Source organism: Dicentrarchus labrax, unplaced genomic scaffold (genome assembly GCF_905237075.1).
Source record: "Dicentrarchus labrax unplaced genomic scaffold, dlabrax2021, whole genome shotgun sequence".
In the NCBI taxonomy this organism is placed as follows: domain Eukaryota; kingdom Metazoa; phylum Chordata; class Actinopteri; family Moronidae; genus Dicentrarchus; species Dicentrarchus labrax.
Window position 1 is genome coordinate 19807703 of NW_026136720.1, and position 19263 is coordinate 19826965.

A 19263-nucleotide genomic window follows, 5' to 3' on the forward strand; every position below is an offset into this window, starting at 1 on the left:
GATAGTAAACGTAGACTGTAGGTCAACAATAAAGTCGTTTTTTGTATGCAATCCGGTGCCTACCTCAGAATAATGGGAACCAGAACTTCATTTTGAGTAATAGCATGTCTCATTATTAAACTCTCATTCCTTAACAGCTGTCTTTCTGATCAAAAGCCTCTAAATGAATGAAATTATCACATTTGAAAAAAAATGTTCATGTCTCTCCTACAATTTGCTCATTTACACGCCCGCAATGTATCACTCAATCTCCTTTTTTCAGTGACAATAACAAAGCTTTCATTTTCTTCCTTTTACAGAAATCTAGTATTGATTCTGGTATAGTTTGTGTGCTGTTTAATGCTGTAGGCTATAAACTCAGTCTCCCTTTTGATTTACAAGGGCACAAAGAGACTCATATCCAACACATGCCTCCAACAAAATGATTACTAGTATCAAAGCCTGGTGTAACAAAGACAGAGACAGCTCATTGATGTTTTACACCGGCCAACACATGTCCCACTCTGGAGTCTTGTGTAAAGGGCTTGTCAAGGGAAAGTCTCACACCAGTCCGCTTAATGCAGGAACCACTGGTTGGAGGTGGGATCTGGAGGCAGGAGGTATGAACTAAAAACTACTAATGCCAAACAAATCATTAATTTCCTTTACTTTGTAAATCAGTATAACTATATGGGGCAATAAATGTTAATTCACAGACATCGATGTGGTGATAGTGCGATGAAAGAATTTATTTTTTTAAACTTTATTGTTGTTGTATATAACTTCCCACAGCAGTAAATGTCAGTGCTGCAGGTAGTGAGGGGGACAGTAACAGTTCAACTTCCTCTTCTCTTTCCAATCATACCTACTTATCACCTCATTATATCGACATTTAGGGCGGTGAAATATCTCAAAGACAACCATCTCACACTGGCTCTCTCTATTGAAAAACGACCGCCGGTGGTCCATAAAACCAAGTTAAACGCCGCCCGTACCGTTCAGTAAACACTGAGACGCTTTCTCCCGGTAGGGGCTCGGTACCAACCCAGGTGTAGGCTACCTTTTCATGGGGCTTTTTAGCACAAAAAAAACCCCGCAAGCAGCATCACATTTTAAACACACGGAGCCTCCCCCGGTATGTTAGCCCTCACTCAAGTTATGACAGCAGCGGCTAGTTAGTGAGTTACGTTGCGACGTTACGAAGTCGGCACGCAGTCAGTTATTAGCTCTCATTCAATTCGGTGAAACGGAACAACGGCTAGCAAACTTCTCCGCTGTCTTCGCATCCCCCCGGACGTGGACTGCGTACGTATTAACACTCAGCGCGACTATTTCACGTTAACTCACAAAGCCGCTCGCTTATTATTCGTGTTAACAAGACACGACCATTCCCCTGCTGTACAAACTGGGAACTTGGCAGCCGAAGGACTTGTGGCTGAGACACTTTCAATTTAGGAAAAGGGAACCCTTAGCTAACTTTTCCATACCTTTCAGACGCCGAATATCTCCCCGTCGGTGCTACCACTTCTTGGCGGCCATAAATCCCGGTTTTGACAAGGTCGTCCTCGGCAGGAATAACGAAAATCCGAGTGTGTATGGCTTAACTCTTGCCAGAGCCAGTGATTTTTCGCACTCAGCTCCTCTCTCTGCGTGGCTCCAGTTAACAGCCGCTGCAGTTTTTTCCACAAGCCTGGCGCGGGAGCGAGCGCAAAGGGATACTGGGCAGGCCGGGAGAACCGTGTGGACGCGCATTTTACAAGACACACCAAAACCGCGTGCTCAGTTCAAGCTGGTTGTGCTGTGTTTGTAATAAAAGTTAGTGTTTTTATATGGGATAAAAGAAGTTTGTTGTACCGTTAACAGCATCTTCTGTAGCTGTTCAAGTTCTAAATACTAAATGGGTTGATTACAGTGGTGGAATGCACTTTAACTTAACTTTATATGTCCTATTTAAGCAACTTTCAACTTATACTCTACTACATTTGTCTGGCAGCAAGAGTTACTGGTTACATGTATCTCCAAATTTGGTGATTTCAAATTTTTCTGATAAATGATTAATTGTTCCTTTATAAACTGAGAAAAGTCTCCTACTTGAAAATTTTCGGATTAAATGTAAAATGCATTTGTCACAAAGCTGAAAATACTGAGAATACTTTTGAAACTTTTAAGTACACTTTGCTCATAACATGTACGGACTTGTACTTAAGTAAGGTTTTGAATACTGAACTTATACCTGTACTGGTGTTTCACTGTGTGGTATTAGTGCTCTTACTTAAGTATAGGATCTGAATACTTCCACCACTGGTTGATTATATCAGTAAATGCATTGACTCATTTTAATGAAAGCCCTGGAAGAAGCTAGTAAGTGGACCTTCAGTTCATTTTTCTTTTTTCACAAAATAATGTGTTGTAGCTCTTCCTCGACCAATGCTTCTTATATTAATGCATCAGTAATAATAATAAGGTGAAACATTCAGAAATAACAACACTCTGAATGAGAAATTTGACTTTAATTGAAATGGATTATTTTCTTATTGAGGTATTAATACTTTTAATCAAGTAAATGATTTGAATACTTCCATCACTGTTAATGACCTCAGAGTCTCAGTTGTAGCCTACCTCCTATGCAATACTATTCTATGGTATTACAGTATAGTACTTGCTGTTGCTGCGTCATTTGTTCATCACACTGTTCTTTCTGTTAATGTCTGTAAAGAAAAGCCACGGTGTGATGATAAAGTGATTTTATGGAACAGGCAGCTGACATCATGTGCAGCACAAAGCCACAGTGAGTGTTTGCATGTTACAGTAATTGAAAAGCGTTGAGTGCAGTCAGTGTGTCTTTTTACTGACATGACGCCTCTCATAAGGGATAATAACCGCTCCTCTCCTGCTGCTTTCAGGTGCAGTTGGAAATATTCAAATCATAATTAAAAGCCAAGTTCACATGAAACACAGTTAAGTGTAATTGTAGAATCTTCCACTCTGAGGAAAATGGTTAGTTTTGCATACCAACAGCTTATATAATAAATCGAACATTTAGATTTGATGGTAATGCTTTGCAATCGATGTGTGAGACAATTCAGATCGCACCCAGTTTGTGGAAGCTTTGGCAGTTGTTTCTCTGCAGTCTTTTTCTTAAACCTACAAGACACAAAACAATACATTTGGTACAATAGTTTGTTTGGACAAGTGACATTTACAACTTTAGAACTTGGATAAAAGAGCTCACAAAGAGAACCAGAAGGCAACATACGTTTGGGAGAAGGAGGAGGAGGAGGAGGAGGAGCTGAGCCAGAGGTTGACATGTGGGAATGACTCAAGTTTTTTTTGCACATTCCAAGCATTGTTTCCCCCTCCTCCTTCTCCTCCTCCTCCTCCTCCCTGCCCCAGTCCCGGGCACTGAGGCCAAGGATTTTCCAGGGCTGGGGGAGATGGAGCGGATGATGGGTCAACGAAGAGGAAGGATGACTCTCTTTTTCCTCTTTTGCTTTTTTTAAGAGTAATTCTCTCCTACCAGCTGAATAAATAGGAGTCAGAGGGGTATTGTTGGATACTTTTATACGTTTTAAGGATGGAGGAGATGAAGATAGAGGAGACAATGAAATAGCCCCATATGGAAACTGCTCATTTTAAGAGGTCTACTTTTGCATTATTTGCTGGGGCAGTTAATCCAAAGAGTTTTCCCTCAGTGTTTATGGGTATTAAGATAGAGGGGATAGAAGTGGTTTGTAAAGTAAAAACTGGAGCTACAAGTATTTTGTGCTGATTTGTATACAGGGAATTTCCAAAAGTGCCCATGTTCCTTGACTGTAGTAGAAACCAGATCAATTTCAATGCATTTGCATATTTTGGTCTGTGTGGTCAAATCGTTTTGAAATAACTGAATGCTGAAAAGTAAAAAGAAAAGTGAAAATGCATCAGGTTTAATAGTACAATTTTTTGCAGAGCATTGCAATATGACACTGTTTTGTTTTATAGCTACCATGAAGAAAACAAGTTTTATTATCAAATGTCTAACAGCCTTTTTCAAAATAATCAACACACTGAGGAAAATTACATTTTAAGAAAATAAACAGAACTGAACCGCTGGTAGCAGTAAATTCATTTATGAAATTGGAGCTCGAAATTTTGTCAAAAACTGTTTTAACATCACAGTCACTTGGGTGGGGTTAATGCAAGCACCACCATATAACAGTTCCCTTACTCTTTATGATATGCTTCTTAGTTGGAGCACAGAGCCCAAAGATCTGAGCGAGTTATGAAGGGTGGCACGAGTCAGGGTCTGCTGGAATAGATGCAATGAAGTTTAAACCCTGATGATGGAATAAAGAAAACTAATTCTTCGCCCTATTATGGAAAAGAGTGTCAATTAAAAAAGAACAATCAGCAAAACAGCATTTCCCTCATCTCTTTGTATCTCACACACCATTGAATATTTTGCCCATTGTTGTAGTGTCGCCATACCAGAAGACATGGCTTAATTAACGCCTTTGTTACAGCAAGTGTCTGACCTGCTTAAATATCTTTACGCCAGCCACTGAAGACAGCCAGAGACCAGCTGCAGGGAAGCTAACTGTAATGTCTGACCTTAATGTCCTGTTAGGGAAATGAACAGAAAGTCATTAAAAAACTATTGCGCTGAACCTGCGTTTCTCCTTGGAGTCTGTTTGGAGGGAAAACTTTCAGGGGATATAGTTTGAATTATTTGAAATCATCTTCTAAAGAGAGGCTGAAAACATTTTCAATCACTATTACATTTCACTGCAGATGATTAAATTGTTGACTGATTTCCCAAAATGTTTATTGGCCCACATAATCAGGGCAAAACGACATCTCCAGCTTCTTTGACCATGCCCGAGTACACTAACAAAAGGTAGCTCATTTTGACCGTAATAGTGCTAACAGAAACCATTCAGGACACCGAGACCGTTGAGTGCCAATTCAACACATGACGCCTGACTCATCCCCTCTGCTCTGAGTCACTCCCTCCCTCCTCTGGTCCAGGATCTGTGGCTCTCTGCTGGAGCTGGCTCCTCTCTCTTAATGTTAACCCCGCCACTCGACTGGCAGGAAGCCGGCCAAGGATGCAGACACGGCCCTACTGAGGAGGAAGGGGCTGTTTTCATTTCAGTTCTTTCTTCATGTAGACAAAGACTGGGTGGGATGATGGTGTGGCAAGAAGAGGGCAAGCCAAGGGACGTCATGAGGGACTGGAGCGCCGCCACGCTGCTCCTCCGTTCCAACCATTCTGTCGTGTCTTAAAAACAGATTTATGAGGATTTTTGCTTTATTTGATATTGCGGAAGACAGATTGCTTTGGAGGTGGGTCAACATCTGGACTTAAACTCAGGGTAAAATGTGATAACAAGGTATGAGAAATTACTCTTCACCATTCATCCTTTTTCTCCCCCTCTTTGCTGTGTTGTGTTTTTACAGCTTTGGGACGACATCAAAGCAAAAAAGGCTCTAGCTAAGCTCATTATACAAATGAGCATTGGGGCCTTGTGCACACTCAGAGCAGTGAACATGTGAAAGATGATCCCACAAGTTAAAAGGTAAACAACTCTAATAAGGCAGCAAGTGTCTCACTGGTCACAGAAGCTCTACTGGATGTAGTTTATGTCCCATAGTACATCACACACACAAGAGCTCGGATTGTGTTTATATTTTGCATTTTTCCAGCAGCGTGGCCCTGAGGATGGCACGTCGACCACATTAGTCCAGCCTGAAATATCTTAACAGCAATTGGATAGATTGCCATGGAATATTCTACAAACGTTGATGGTCTGCAGGGAATAAATCATTAAGAGTTTGGTGACTCTGACTTTTCCTCTAACTACACCATGAGGTTGTTTCATCCAACGCCCCCTGCAGGTCAACACTGTCAATTATCCACTGAAATGGCCCAGATAAATCTTTGTACATTTACTGTGTCATGGTTGCGAGAAGATGTATCCTCCAAACTTTAGTGATTCCTGACCTTCCCTCTACCTCTACCATGAGATTTCTGGTTTTCAACATTTCAAGTTTCAACATTTATTGGCTGGATTACCACAGAATTTGGTTTCCCCCTCAGGATGAAGTGTCATTCCTTTGGTGGCCCCTTAACCATCTCGTGCCATCATGGGTTTATAACCAAATACCTGCAACAGTGAAATTCCATCACCCTTAACTGTATTGTGTGTATAGTGGGAATTTGCAGTAGTAACATACTAACACACTAAACTAAAATGTTGAACATGGTAAACAGTATACCTAAACATCAGCATGTTAACATTGTCATAGTGTCACGTTATCATGCTGGCATCACATCGCAGGGCGATTAGCGCCGCTGTAGAGTCTTGCCACAAACTGCCGATCTATTGCTAATTTTCCTTTGACAATAGAGTTAAATTACTACCAAAAGAAGCTGGTGTTTGATCAGCGTCCAGGTTGTAAAAATTCAAACTTTCACAATGACCTGTAAATTGCCAAAGCCACACAGCATCACATGGCACAGGAGGAGCTGGACCTTTGCAACGCGCATGTAAAACAGAAACAAGGATTGCCCTGATTGTCCACACATATAATCAGTATCACAGTAGTCAGCGATTGTGTATTATTAGCTTACTGTACAAACCGACACACTCTCCTGTGGGAAGAGAACATCTGTTAGGGACATTGTTGGATATAACACTGTGACACATGTGGGCATTGTGGACAGGAAGTCTCAGCTGGCAAAAAGGAAATGGGCATCAGTGAATGGAAACAGGAAGGGCTCATAATGTCAAGTGAGAAACAACTACAGTGCTGAAGTTTGCAACTCGATAGTTCACATCCAAACTAATTGGCCGGCTCCTGATCAGACAAATAGGAAAATATTTTACATTTCCAGGCGAGTCATAACAAATCTGATTTACTAAAAAAGGATTTATGGCCTGAGTCTTCTACAGTCATTTTGTTCCTCATTCGTTCTCCTCTGGAATAACAAGGCTATGAATGGGAAAATACTCAAACATGATACAGTAGGTTATTGTTCCCCAAAGCTGTGCGCAGCCCAGTGGCTGTGAATGAGCCACAGAGTGCAAAGTAATTTGTCTCTTTCTCCAGATTCCACTAAATTGCAGCAGAGCCGCTCAATTAACTTAACCAATCCAAATCTGTTTGACTCTACTGTAAGTAAATAAGCTGAGGCACTGACCAAGCACAGTTCCAAGTGACATATTACAGCAGATTAGCCTCATAGTATTTTGATATTTATTGACTTGACAGGTAGGCTGTTAAAAAGTCTTTCTGGATATGTAGTGTTTAGTTTGGCAAATAAATGAACCAGTTGCTTTAATAATTTATGTTGCAAATTTTAGACACTACATCAAAGAGAAAATGTCTAACCCCTCAAAAGTCCAGTGTGTGAGGATCTATTGGCAAAAATGGAATATAATATTCACAGGCATGTTTTCATTATGTATATGTGTATAATCACCTGAAAATAATAATTGCTGTGTTTCCGTTACCTTAGAATGAGCTGTTTTTATCTAGGAAGTGGGTCCTCTTCAATGGAGTCCACCATGTTGAACCGCCATGTTTCTACAGTAGCCCAGAGGGGACAAACAAAACACTAGATAGGGCCTTCACAATTCACAACCCATTCTCATTCTCAGATCGTCGAATACCGACGCCAGTGGTGTGAAGTTATTTGCAGTCTACCACTAAATGCCACTAAATCTTTCTGAATAAGATAAAATAAGAAATCTAGGGCAGTGGTACCTAGTGTATCTAACTTTGAATTCCGTTTCAGTGCAAACATCCCCAGCATGTCATGAACCTATCCAACCAAACTCAGATGATGTAAATACGTTTATTGAAAACACAAACACATTTTCACACAGGAAAAAAAAAAAAAAAAATAATAAATGGCACTTTTTTTCTTCAGCAGAGAATCAAAGAAGAAAGTCTCCTCAACAATATCTCTTGGATATGGTAAATACAAATCCACTGACACATTTTTGTTTGATCAGAATATGGTTGAGAATGGCTTAGGTATTGTTGTGGAAGCATTTGCTATAAATGGATGGTGAAGACAGAACAGGACCAGTGAGTGACAGAAAACAGTTTCATGTCTTCTCATCTGATTATTTTATAAAACAAACTACAGCTATATTAATAAAATGTGAACATAGTTTTAAAAATATGTAAAAATAATAAATAAATATGAGAAGCTACATCACCTTCACCTACATCACCTTAGCAGAGTAATAAAAGATGTTTTAAAATCAATTGGGATGACAGATCGACAGGAAGAGTCGCTGCCAAGGAGCGGCGTCTACTCAACGTCACTGTGAATCTCAATCCATCAAATCGGTTGGACTTGGTCCAATTATCTAGGGCAAAAGAAAGCAAAAGACACTCAACTCATTCACAGCCGAAACAAACACAAAATCAAACACTGCTGAAGTAATTAAACAAGCTCATGAATAAACAAACCTTGAGGTGAAATTGTCAATTAGTCTGATTGATTTGTCTTTAACATTTTGGTCAGACCGAGAAAGACACTTTAAAAGACTCATTATAGGCATATTCTTTCCATTTTACTGACAATTACAAACAATTAAAAACAAATAAGCCAATAATAAAAAGTCATTAGTTGCGACTCTAAATTCTACTAAAATAATATTGACTGTATTCCATCTGTCAGTCTTACCTGTCCAAGCGGTTGACCACGTCTCTCACAGTGTTGATGAGATTTTCGTGTTCTTGGGGGTTACTGACGATGATGCTGTGAAGCTTCTTCATGTAGGAGTCGATGGTGTCAAGACTGGGAGTCTCTCCACTACCTGTATGACAGCAAATATGTGATGTCAGCACTTCAAAATGCATTAAGTACTTGTGGTTGTTTTTATGGTGAAAGATGTTAACAGGACAACACAAACCTTCAGGTTAAATTTTAAGCTGCCAACGACTTTTCTTTTACATGTTGTAAAGTTTTATTGCTAACTACTGCTAACATAGTCAACAAAAATCTTTAATCCGCCTTTTATGTTTACAGCTATGGGTCTTTTATGTTTGTGTTAGGCGGTGGCGGGGGTAACCGCACTGGAAGGGCAGAAAGCACGAGATGACAAGACCACTCAGAGTATGAATGATCCGAGCACGGTGACATCAGCCACTTCTTGTCACTGCTGATGTTTTTGCTGCGAGCAACAGCAAAGGACATCCCCAGACCGGGTCAAAGAGTCAGAGTATGGCTGGCAGCTGGCAAGAGTGACCATCAACTTGATATTTCTGACTTGTTATAGTTCAAATATATGTCAAAGCAGTGGGCCTCACGCATGAATCGCTCATACGCACGGACTGGATCTTAAATTGTGTGCGAGAACAATTTGTTTTGTGCCATTCATACTTTCCTGCTTGTTCTTAGGTAATAATATCAAAATTTAATTTTGCCAGCCAACTCGCATTTTGTGCTGTTAAATATTAATAATGGTGATGAAGAAGCCATTTACTTTATGAAAACACAGAAGGAGAATGTTATAGCTACAATTATTTATTCATTTAATAATCTAAATGTTTTACACTTGTTAGACAAAGATGATTAGGTTACAGAGGCAGATTCTTCAAAACCTGTGTGCCGCTCTGGAGCCTCAACTTAGAGTCAGAACTGCTATCGATTTCTTGGCTACTGGGACCTTCCAGAGAAAGATTGGTGATGTTCTAGCATATCCCAGTCCACTGTTAGTCATGCGCTCCCCAAAGTGTCCCAGGATGTCATCCAGTTACCACCACAGTACATTCAGCAGTGCCATATACAGTATTGCTGCTCAGCAGACCCAGATAAATCGACTGTGCTTGTGCGCATCAAGGCCTCCAAATCCTCAATAGAAAACAATTCCATTCAATCAACATCCAAATAATATGTGATTCTGCCTGACTGCACCCCCAACAGAGATCTCCAATGATGGCTCAGATGCACTCCATGTCTGTTTTAGTATTTTCCTGCCCCTGTCCCATGGCTGTAATAGTAGTCATTTTCTGTCAGTTCTTTCTTGTGCACATTACACTGGTTCCTGTTTGCTCTTTTCTGAACCAGTGACCCCACTCATACTTGAAAATAAGATTTCTTTCCTCAACAAAACTTTACAGTACATTTTCTAAGTTTGGTGGTATTTCATTTCCTTTTGCTTCCTTTTCTTTTTTGTTTTTGAGTTTACTGTTACCTGTCAAATTTCAGTGGCTTGTTGGTTTGTGGTTTACACACAGCACAGAAGTGTGCTGCCCTTTATTGAGGTATTTCCATACGCTAATTGCAAATTTCCTGGCACGCGCAACCACTTTCAGATCAAATACAATTCATCAACAGGCTCAGGTGGGTAAGAACAGACTTGGCTGTCAGCTCACCTTTAATGAAGCCCACGTAGAATTCCTGGGTTTGGTAACAAAAGGCCTCATGCATTAATGTTTTCTTCCTTTTATAAGAGAAAAAAAAGAAAACATTCATGCATGAGGCCTATTGTTACCAAACGCATCGAGACTATAGGAAGTGTATAATAGAACAATTAAATCTAGAAATACTTAAATATCTGATATTAAGCAAGTGCAAGGCCTGGAAATGGCACAATTAAGCTACAAATTATGTTAAAAATGACTGGTTATCAATTTATTTACACTTTCTCCTAACTGGAGGCATGTTCTTATAAAATGATTTCTGCAGTGTTTTCAGAATCTTTGTCTCCGCTGTGTGCGTAAGAAATTCAAATAGTTGTGGAGCTCAGTTCTGTATGTGCATAAAACAAATGTGAACAACGATGGACCACATTCCTTAAACTTTAACAATGGACCGGTTAAAAGGAAGAAGGGTTCACAGCCTGCCTTACACGGCCAGTCTCTAAAAGAACAGTGGGTGCTTCTACTGTACAATCTCTTTAAGTATATATATCTCTCCAGGAGGAGAGCCCCTGGAGTTCAAAGCACAGTAAATACACAGCGGGTGTATGAACACACCTACATTATTATTTATGTCTCACCGCCTTAAACTGTGACTGGAAAGAGCTTACTAGAGTATTTGTTTTTGTGTCTGGGGAAGGATTACTGGTATGAGATATGAAGTCAACAGTGGTTTGTAATGTGCATTGATCAATATCAGCAAAATTCCAGTCGAAGATTCACACTGTAAACTTTCAGAAATAAAAGCAAAGCAATTTTGTTTTATTTTTACACACACAGCAGAAAGTTGATTACAAAAGGAGGGATATATTTTTGTTCCAACATTCCAAAAACTAATGGTCCAAGTCTTCTGTCTTAATCGATGAGACAAGAAGTCTTTATCAGCAAATATCTGACAAACTTAGGCGGCTGCAGAAATGCAAGTCATCTAGGAGAGCGTTGAGTTGTTAATCTTATCTATATTGAAACAATCAAACAAACCAAAAAAGTTCATTCTAAAACTGCCTAAAGAAATGTTATATGAACTTTCTGTGCTGTAAACTGGTATAATGGGGATTTTGTTTCTCACCTGGCAGAGGTAAGGAGGAGAAGCTAGAGGTGAGCGCTTGGCGCAGGGTCTCCAGGTGTTGGTGGAGGAGCCCGTTGCGTCCCCGCTCTTGCATCACGTCGCCTTCCAGCCTCTCTACTGCCCCCCGCATGCTCTCCACGTGTTTCTGCAGCGCTGCGTTGCGCTCTTCATACTCCATGTTAGTCTTACGCAGTTGCCGCATTTCGGCTTCACGTGCTGTTGAGGAATAGGAAAACACACAGGGAAATCTGAAACAATGGTGGATCAGAGGAGAGGTCCGGAAAGGCCGCGCAGCCAGCAGTTGGGTGCCATCATCCATTTTTTATTTGCTCAGAGAGTTTTGTTCTTTTTAAGTTTAGGGCATTACTGAGAGTTCGGTGGACAGCAGAACTATTCAGGGAAGATGGAGCACTATAAAACCAAGTTCTCTTGAGGTAGCAGAGGAATGTGTTTAGAAACACTTAGACAAATGGAGGTTTAAAAAAAGTCACAGCACACCAACTACAAAGTATGTATCAACAAGACGGCTGGCTGCGTTCAAGCTCTTTACCTTTGCTGTGGTTGAGAAACTCCTCTGTGAAGATTGGTATGTCAAACACAGCCCTGTCCTTCCCTTCTCCATCCTTCTGTTGATAGCCAGAGACAGAGAGAGGAGAGGAGATAAACAGAAGAGTGGAAACATTTGGCCACACAGACTGACAGCGAGAGGTGCTCATTTATCTAGCTGGGCAGTAGGTGGGTGGGTAATTGATTTCATACCCAGCCACAAGGGAAATACAGTGATACAGTTTAAGAAATGAGGAAGGAGAAGTAATTTAATCAACAGCGCTGCTAAGATATCAAAGACCCTGAAATGGTTTGCAATACATTTGCAATAAAAATGTGCTTCACAATAGTAGCACAACACTCCTTCCACCGAAAGAATGCATCATCCTTCCTCACTTGTTAACATAATGAAATTTATGCTGAATCCCATGTCCTTTGAAATCTACAGAGGAAACGCTGGTATTCCCACGGGAATGCTGGTTCCATAAAGTCACCTTGGCCATAACCCTTCAGGAGTACGCTCTAAGACTTACAAAGGAAACCTCTTAATTACATGCAGAACTTAATAAAAATTAATTACACACTTAGTAGAAGCCAAGCGTTTAGATCACAAACACAAACACAGCACCAAAGCGGATTAACCCAGCTTTAGTGACGCAACAATAAGCATTTAATGTGGAGAGCACGAGGAAGGCAAACACAACAGATTTAGGCTCCTGGGTGAGAAAATAGCAAAGACAGGCTCTAACCATGATTACATGAACTCATAATGAATGAAATTAGTGACATTGCACATGGTCGCTGGTTTCATCTGGTTGAGTTTTTGATAGGAAATGTTTAAATGTCAAAACCAACCTTGACAATTAATGTTTTGAGGTTTGTTTTGGTTTTAGTAAAAAAATAAATAAATAAATACAAGCCCAAACTATTCTTGTCAATGAAAATGTGATTCACTTACGACAAACCCAGAGCTGACCTTTTTTGGTTTCTTTGTCACACACTTATTTAATTTCTTTCTTTGTTTAGGCGACTGAACACAAAGACATAGTGCTCTGACAGTTTGTATCACACCTTCCTACAGTGACAACAACACAGCATGCAATTCTGCCAACCAAAAAAAGACAAAAGAAAGCTGACTGTGTGTATAATCTGTTCCACTGTCCCTTTTCTCTTTATGCAACATCCTGCTGCTAAATGAGTATGGGATATGTCTCACATCAGGTACTCAAGTAATTCTGTTAAGATCTGTGCTTTCCTTGACTGGACAGGAATTGTGGAGCAAGTCAAATTGTGGTTTCGATAGTTCAAACAGGGAGTGGGATTGTGCAGAAAAGAGTTACTGACCTCATGAAGGGCCTCATTGGATACCTGGTGCCCACCATCTGGAGAGGATGGAAAGAATAAAGAAAGAGGACAGCAGATGATTCATGTTTCCACTGGCGCAGCGTGCCTTTACTTCACTGTGAACTGATAGAATGTATCAAAGTAATTCAAAAAAACCCTCTCCACTCGCCGTTGTGAATCTACTGAAATGAGGCACATTATCTTCTTAAGTAGAGCAGCTTTACTTGCAAACATTTTTGCCAAGGCAGAGCTGTTTATGTCATCAACATTTTTGATATTTAAACTGAGATTTATCCAGAGTAACATAATAGGAACAAATAATGTAGACCATGTGTTGTGTGAGCGCACTAACGGCTCCTCGGCCTCAAGCTGAACTCAAACCTGAACTACTACTACGAGCTTGAAAAGTATCTCCTTTCCTTGCCAAATTTCCATTGACTGAGCAGAGCAAATAACAACTTCTGAGTTCCTACACCCAATAATAGAATATATTCAAATTATGCAGTAGCCAGTTTTTGGATGAGTCTATGTCAATGTCTATGGTCTGTGTGTGAAATCAGATTTGTCTGTGTCATGATCTACTTACAGAGTTCCTGCTCTATTCATGTTCAAGCAGCAACACACAAAAGCATCCAGAAGAGGTCCTAACAAAACAAATGTCTTTTACTTGGAGCCACAAAGCAGCCCCAGGTAGATCATTTAGTGGCACGGTGTCTTGCTCATGGGTTGATTCTTGTTCATTTCAGTCAATACCTAGTTTACCCAAATGTCACCAGGCATGGAAGTCATTGAATTCCAAACTACTTGCTAAACAGTAGTACATCAAATTGATGGTGGGCTAACTGCCAGACTCGCTAGTTTCAGTAGGTGATGCGAACTTGTCATCCTGCTGCTTTTCTAACCGTATCTCACCTCCCCTGTGTCGCTTGCCCTTCTGCTTCTCCTGGACCTTCCTGGTGAAATGTTTGTAGGCCTCTGTCTTCTGGTACTTTTCCAACTCCCGCATGTACCGCTCCTTATCTCGCTCCGCCTCATCCAAGTATCGCTGCAGGGAGAAAAAAGGAAAGGTGAGTAGAGCAAGTAAGACTCCGCCAAAAAAAAGATGGAAATGAGATTTGGCGAAACAGGATGAAGGAGGATTGTGGGTGAGATGGCATGATGAGGGAGAGTAATTATACCTAATGAGGATTAGTTCCTTTCAAAAGGACAAAAATCAGTAATTTCCAATATTAATAATCTACACGCACTCAAGACTTGTAATGAAAAATGCATCTTTTAATATAATTAGTTTAAGAATTAGAGGAAACACTAATAAACCCCCCTTGTCCCAGAATACTGGCATATCTGTCTCCGCTTTAAACTATGTGAAAAACAACAAAGGGTACAAATCAGCAGAAACGCTATGCAGGCTCTATCCCACCTTAGGATTTAAAAAGAAAAAGTGTCCAGACTTCTCAAATCTTCACTGGAAAGACAGGCTAGAAAAACTGCATGTTCTAACATGAGGTGTTTTGCTAACAAATAAAGCTTTGGAATTTTGATAAATGATATGTGAATCATGATTCTGGCATTATGCACAGTTAAAAAAAAAATGTATGACAGGTTTTTAAATGACAGAATTTAATGTGATGAATATGACTTTTTTTCCAAATGAACCTATGAGATGTTGATATAACTTAAAGGTCCAGTGTGTAACAGTTAGGAGGATCTACTGGCAGTAATTGAATGTAATATTCATAGGTTTACCGTCATGTTTTCTTTACCTTAGAACTAGCCGTTTTGTATCTACAGAGGGAGCGGGTCCTCTTTTACAGAGGCCGGTGTCATGTTGAACCGCTATATGTCTACAGTACCCCAGAACAGACAACCCAAACGCTGGCTCTAATAGGCCCTTTTGCGAGTTTTGCAGCCACCTCGGTTTCTCCTACATGCTAGAGGCCACTAAATCCTACACACTGGTCTTTTAAAGGCAGTGGAATCCAATTATAATTCTGTTGCTTCATGTTCTGCGATATTTTGAAAAGGGCATCCATGTTTTCCCTGGAAGCATAGTGGTACCACTCAGATATCTTTGCGGTGGAATGACACATTCTTACGGAAAATCTGCCTAAAGCTGACTGTAATAACGTTTCTGTAAATAAGCAACGTTATCCTGCTGTGGCAATACAATCTGTGAATAGATGTCAAACAGCTACCAAACACAGTCATGTGTAAGTCAGTGTTTTGTCAGCTGCAAACCACTGACAGCGTGGATTTTACAGGCTTCTGTTCCTACACTTTATGCAAACACAGAAAAATAGATTGAAGTCTTCTTGTTTAATTGTGGCTTGGGATAGTCTTAAGTGTTGCAGATGAATATTTCAGTCCAATCCTTTGAGGCACCGTTGATGCAATTACTGAAAGCCAAAAGCAATGACAATTAAAAATCCACCACCCTGTTAATCAAAAAACCTAAACAGATTTTGCTGCTGGCTGCTCATGCCTCTGGTCTGTTTATTTTCCTCCGCTGCTTTCTCAAAACCTGGATCGCCCTAGTTATTCACTATTGCTGCACTAATCTATATGAATATTTAGATAGAATTTCAAGCATTTTGCTGGTAATCTTAAACAGAATAACATACAAAGTGGAAAGAAAGGGAGTGCAGAACTTTGACACATTTTTTCTCACAGCTGTATGCTCGGTGTGTAATCCTGTCTGGAGCTTCTTTACTGACCTGCTTCTCCTCGGGGGGCAGCTTGCTCCACTCGTTGCCCAGCATCCTCGTAATCTCTGGAAAGGGCACGTCTGGACGCTCTGCCCGTAGCTGCTCCCGTCGGTCGTTCATGAAACGAACGTAGCCCGTTAGGGGGGCCTTGGGTGCATTGCTGTCCTTCATTGGCTTCTTCCTCTTCCTCCCCTTGGTCCAGCTGCCACGTCGGGGCTTCTGCAAAGATAACAAAAACAGATATGTTGTGAAGGTTCAGGTAGCAGTCCTCCATGACGTACACTGGCAGGAAGGTCGTAGAGTTGGAATAGGAAAAACTGAAAAATGTGTAATTTGGCATCTGCGTATTCAGCTCTTACCTCATCTCCATTTCTCTGCCCGTTGTTTTCGGTGTTGGCTCCAGGAGAGCCAGTCTGCTCGTCCATGACTTCTGTGACAACAGGGGGGACCTGAAGTGGGAGATGGTAAAATAGGAAACGTCTCATACCAGTAAGGTAAGAGATACAAACCTGACTGGTACTATATATGATCTGGAAAGGTTAGAGATTAGTTATGGTAAGTCTTGTGCTATCTGGGGCAGCCAGATGTAAAAAAAATAAATAATGGGGACACACATTGCTGCCCAAAGAAGGTGGGTTGAACATTTTGAGACAGGGTTGGACTGAGGCATGGAGCATTGTCACCAGGGACGCTGCCCAGCCAGGACATAGGGAGCAGACTGCTCCTTCTGCAGCAGTACTGCCTTCTTCTGCCTTCTGTCCAAACTCCTCCCAGTACTGGCTCCAAACCTCCTCTTGGCCAGCCACATTTCCTCTAATAGAAATGTCTTTCTGCTATCAATCACTATTGAGCAAGTGAATAAAAAAATAAAAAAAAACAACACACCACCCCCACTCCTGAGTTGCTAATGTAGCCTATTTTTAACAGGAGGAAGTAGTGCTATGGTACTGCCTCACAATCAAGAGATAAGAGAATGCCTACATGCTAAAAAGCTTTCTTTAATTACTTTAAAAACACATGTGTGTCATATATATGTTAAAAAAGACAAAAATAATTGAGAGACTACCTCATTAAAATGCTGACTTAAAGCACTTGTGAGCAAACAGCCCAGGTTGAGCTCTGAAGATATGAACAATATCATTGTGTTTTAACCTTTGACTTCTTCTAAATCACTGCGTGGGAAGTGAGCCTCTGTATCCTGGATGTGGTTTCTGCCTCCCTGCCACTAAACACTGTGGGAAAAGTCACAGAGGAATTAGCCAGTCTACTGCTAAAAAAAAGCCTATTTGGGAAGAAAATGTGTGTGGGAACTTCCCCCTACCTTTCAAAGATTTCTGTGATGCATGAAGTCAGTTTCTAATGACACCTATAAATGCCTTAATCACAGCTACTGCTAAACAAAAGGATTGCCACGTGTGTCACCTATTCTGTGAAGCGTATTTGAGCAAGCCTAAAAACTTTACTTACAGGAACTTATGTTATCAAAATTACAATACGGTAAAGTGCAATATTCAAATGGTAGAAGCAGCCATTTTCAAGGTAAAATATGATGCAAAAATGATCATTCCCTCTCATTGGGAATCATATTGCAATCACAATATCTGAAAAAATAATTGCAATATGACTTATTTATCATATCAACCCTAGCAGGAACTTGCAGGAAGGGGTTTTAAGATGCAAAAAATATTTTTTAATTAATTTCCAGTGTTCTTTGCAAACCTGAGAAATAAAGGCTATGCTGCAGTGCCCTCTGCTGGATGAAAGCACACGATGCATGATTAATTGATAAATTGCATACAGTTCAACCTGGACAGAATAATATAACATTACACAATGAGCGACAAACAGTGAGGTTTCATAGTTTAACTTTTTACACAGTGGGCGTATCTTAACACTAATCTGTATATATAATAAATGATAACGTCATATAACTCCCGTGCAATATAGCGTTTAAATCACATTATTTTAAACGATGTATCCCAGAAAAGGTAAACCTCGGTACGGGGGGGGGATTCAATGGCAACATGGACTTAATAGCGGGTTATTCCTCTGTTTTATAAGCCCAATAAACAGCTAAATAGCACTAAAATACCACACATGTTGTTCTGCTACCATTGAAACCTTTCTTGTTTTGTTATAACGCCAATATGTGGCACATAACGCTGCTGTACGAGCACCCAGTCGGCAGCGTCGGAGCGTCGGCTAACATTAATGTTAACGTCAAAGCCACATTAATGAACGCGTGTGTTGCGGTCAGCTCGTAGAAACAACCGCTGAGTGGTCAGAATGAACGCAGCTGCTAATGTGTAACGTTTAACTGCTAACGTTAACTGATACTAACCGTTTTGGCCAACTGGCAAACACCACTGTTATTGGCTAGCGTCGCTTACGTTCGAGAGCTAACGTTAACGTTTACTTTAACGGCAACGCTAACTGCTTAACGGTTTTCAGTAATGGCGGTGTGTTCACGGCGACTACGGTTAACGTTAAACATTAAAACAAAAAAAGACAGAGTGAACGGGTCAGTGGGAGAAACAATGGTCCGACGCTGTGGCTCTGCTGCGTGCTAGCGTTAGCACTCTGTTAGCTAGCAGACGGACGGGCATCTGGCGTTCCGCTTTACGTTTACTCGTCAAGATACGATTTGAAAACATCATTCAAAGAAATATCTTGTGTGCACATAGTAAACCCATGTAATTAAAACTAACCTTTGATAGCGTAATCCGTGGCTGTAATCTACCTGTCTAACGTTAATTTACTTTCCAAATCTAAACAATACAGGAAGCGACTCCATAGAATCGCACCACGTAGACAGGCATGCTACAAAATACTGTCATATAAACCTGAATGTTTTAATATTTCATCGGATTTGTGTTCGTGCTTTCTAGATGTTAGACTACCGAGGAGATATATTGGTTCGCAAAAATCCTGAATTATATAGTAAAGAGGTGTGATTAGAAATGTAACATATTGATTATAACTAAGTTAGATAGGATTCAGCCCATACACACATCACACACACACACCAGGTTCACATCAGAAGCAGCAATATTAGAAGGTTTTACATGATGTACTTTTAAATATTATTCTAAACCAACACAAAGAAAAGGCTATTTAATTGAATCTCTACTACAGAGAGCTGCTCTAGACAGTCTAATTCTGTGCCCTCCTTGTTTCTTCGTGGACGTAGATGAATGT

General features: G+C 40.4%; 2 protein-coding genes and 1 long non-coding RNA gene across 11 annotated transcripts in view; 1 reads left to right on the forward strand and 2 right to left on the reverse strand.

Moving 5' to 3' along the window:
* peak1 (pseudopodium-enriched atypical kinase 1) overlaps window positions 1-1665 on the reverse strand; it is a 100912-nt gene extending 99247 nt beyond the window's left edge. For all 4 annotated transcript variants that reach the window (XM_051381451.1, XM_051381450.1, XM_051381449.1 and 1 more), the window contains exon 1: window positions 1467-1665. The gene's annotated coding sequence lies outside the window, so the exon portion shown is untranslated. The remainder of the gene's footprint in view (window positions 1-1466) is intronic.
* A 2269-nt stretch (window positions 1666-3934) lies between these two features.
* Window positions 3935-11176, forward strand: LOC127352800 (uncharacterized). The gene is made up of 3 exons (XR_007881188.1): window positions 3935-5304; window positions 5419-5537; window positions 9034-11176. It is a non-coding gene; the product is annotated as an uncharacterized LOC127352800 (long non-coding RNA).
* Window positions 7806-18887, reverse strand: hmg20a (high mobility group 20A). 6 transcript variants are annotated; one of them, XM_051381479.1, is made up of 10 exons: window positions 18774-18846; window positions 17218-17297; window positions 16425-16514; window positions 16075-16284; window positions 14273-14405; window positions 13361-13398; window positions 12021-12096; window positions 11471-11686; window positions 8663-8795; window positions 7806-8342 (listed from the first exon to the last, which is right to left on the reverse strand). In XM_051381479.1, exons 3-10 carry the CDS (start codon window positions 16488-16490, stop codon window positions 8339-8341), a joined length of 876 nt encoding a protein of 291 aa, XP_051237439.1. In that variant the 5' UTR covers window positions 16491-16514; window positions 17218-17297; window positions 18774-18846; the 3' UTR covers window positions 7806-8338. The 6 variants fall into 6 exon arrangements, with proteins under 6 accessions (XP_051237439.1, XP_051237438.1, XP_051237442.1 ...); XM_051381478.1 differs by lacking the exon at window positions 18774-18846 and adding an exon at window positions 17387-17680; XM_051381482.1 differs by lacking the exon at window positions 17218-17297 and having other exon boundaries at window positions 12021-12093; window positions 18774-18887.
* Between the last annotated feature and the right edge of the window lie 376 nt (window positions 18888-19263).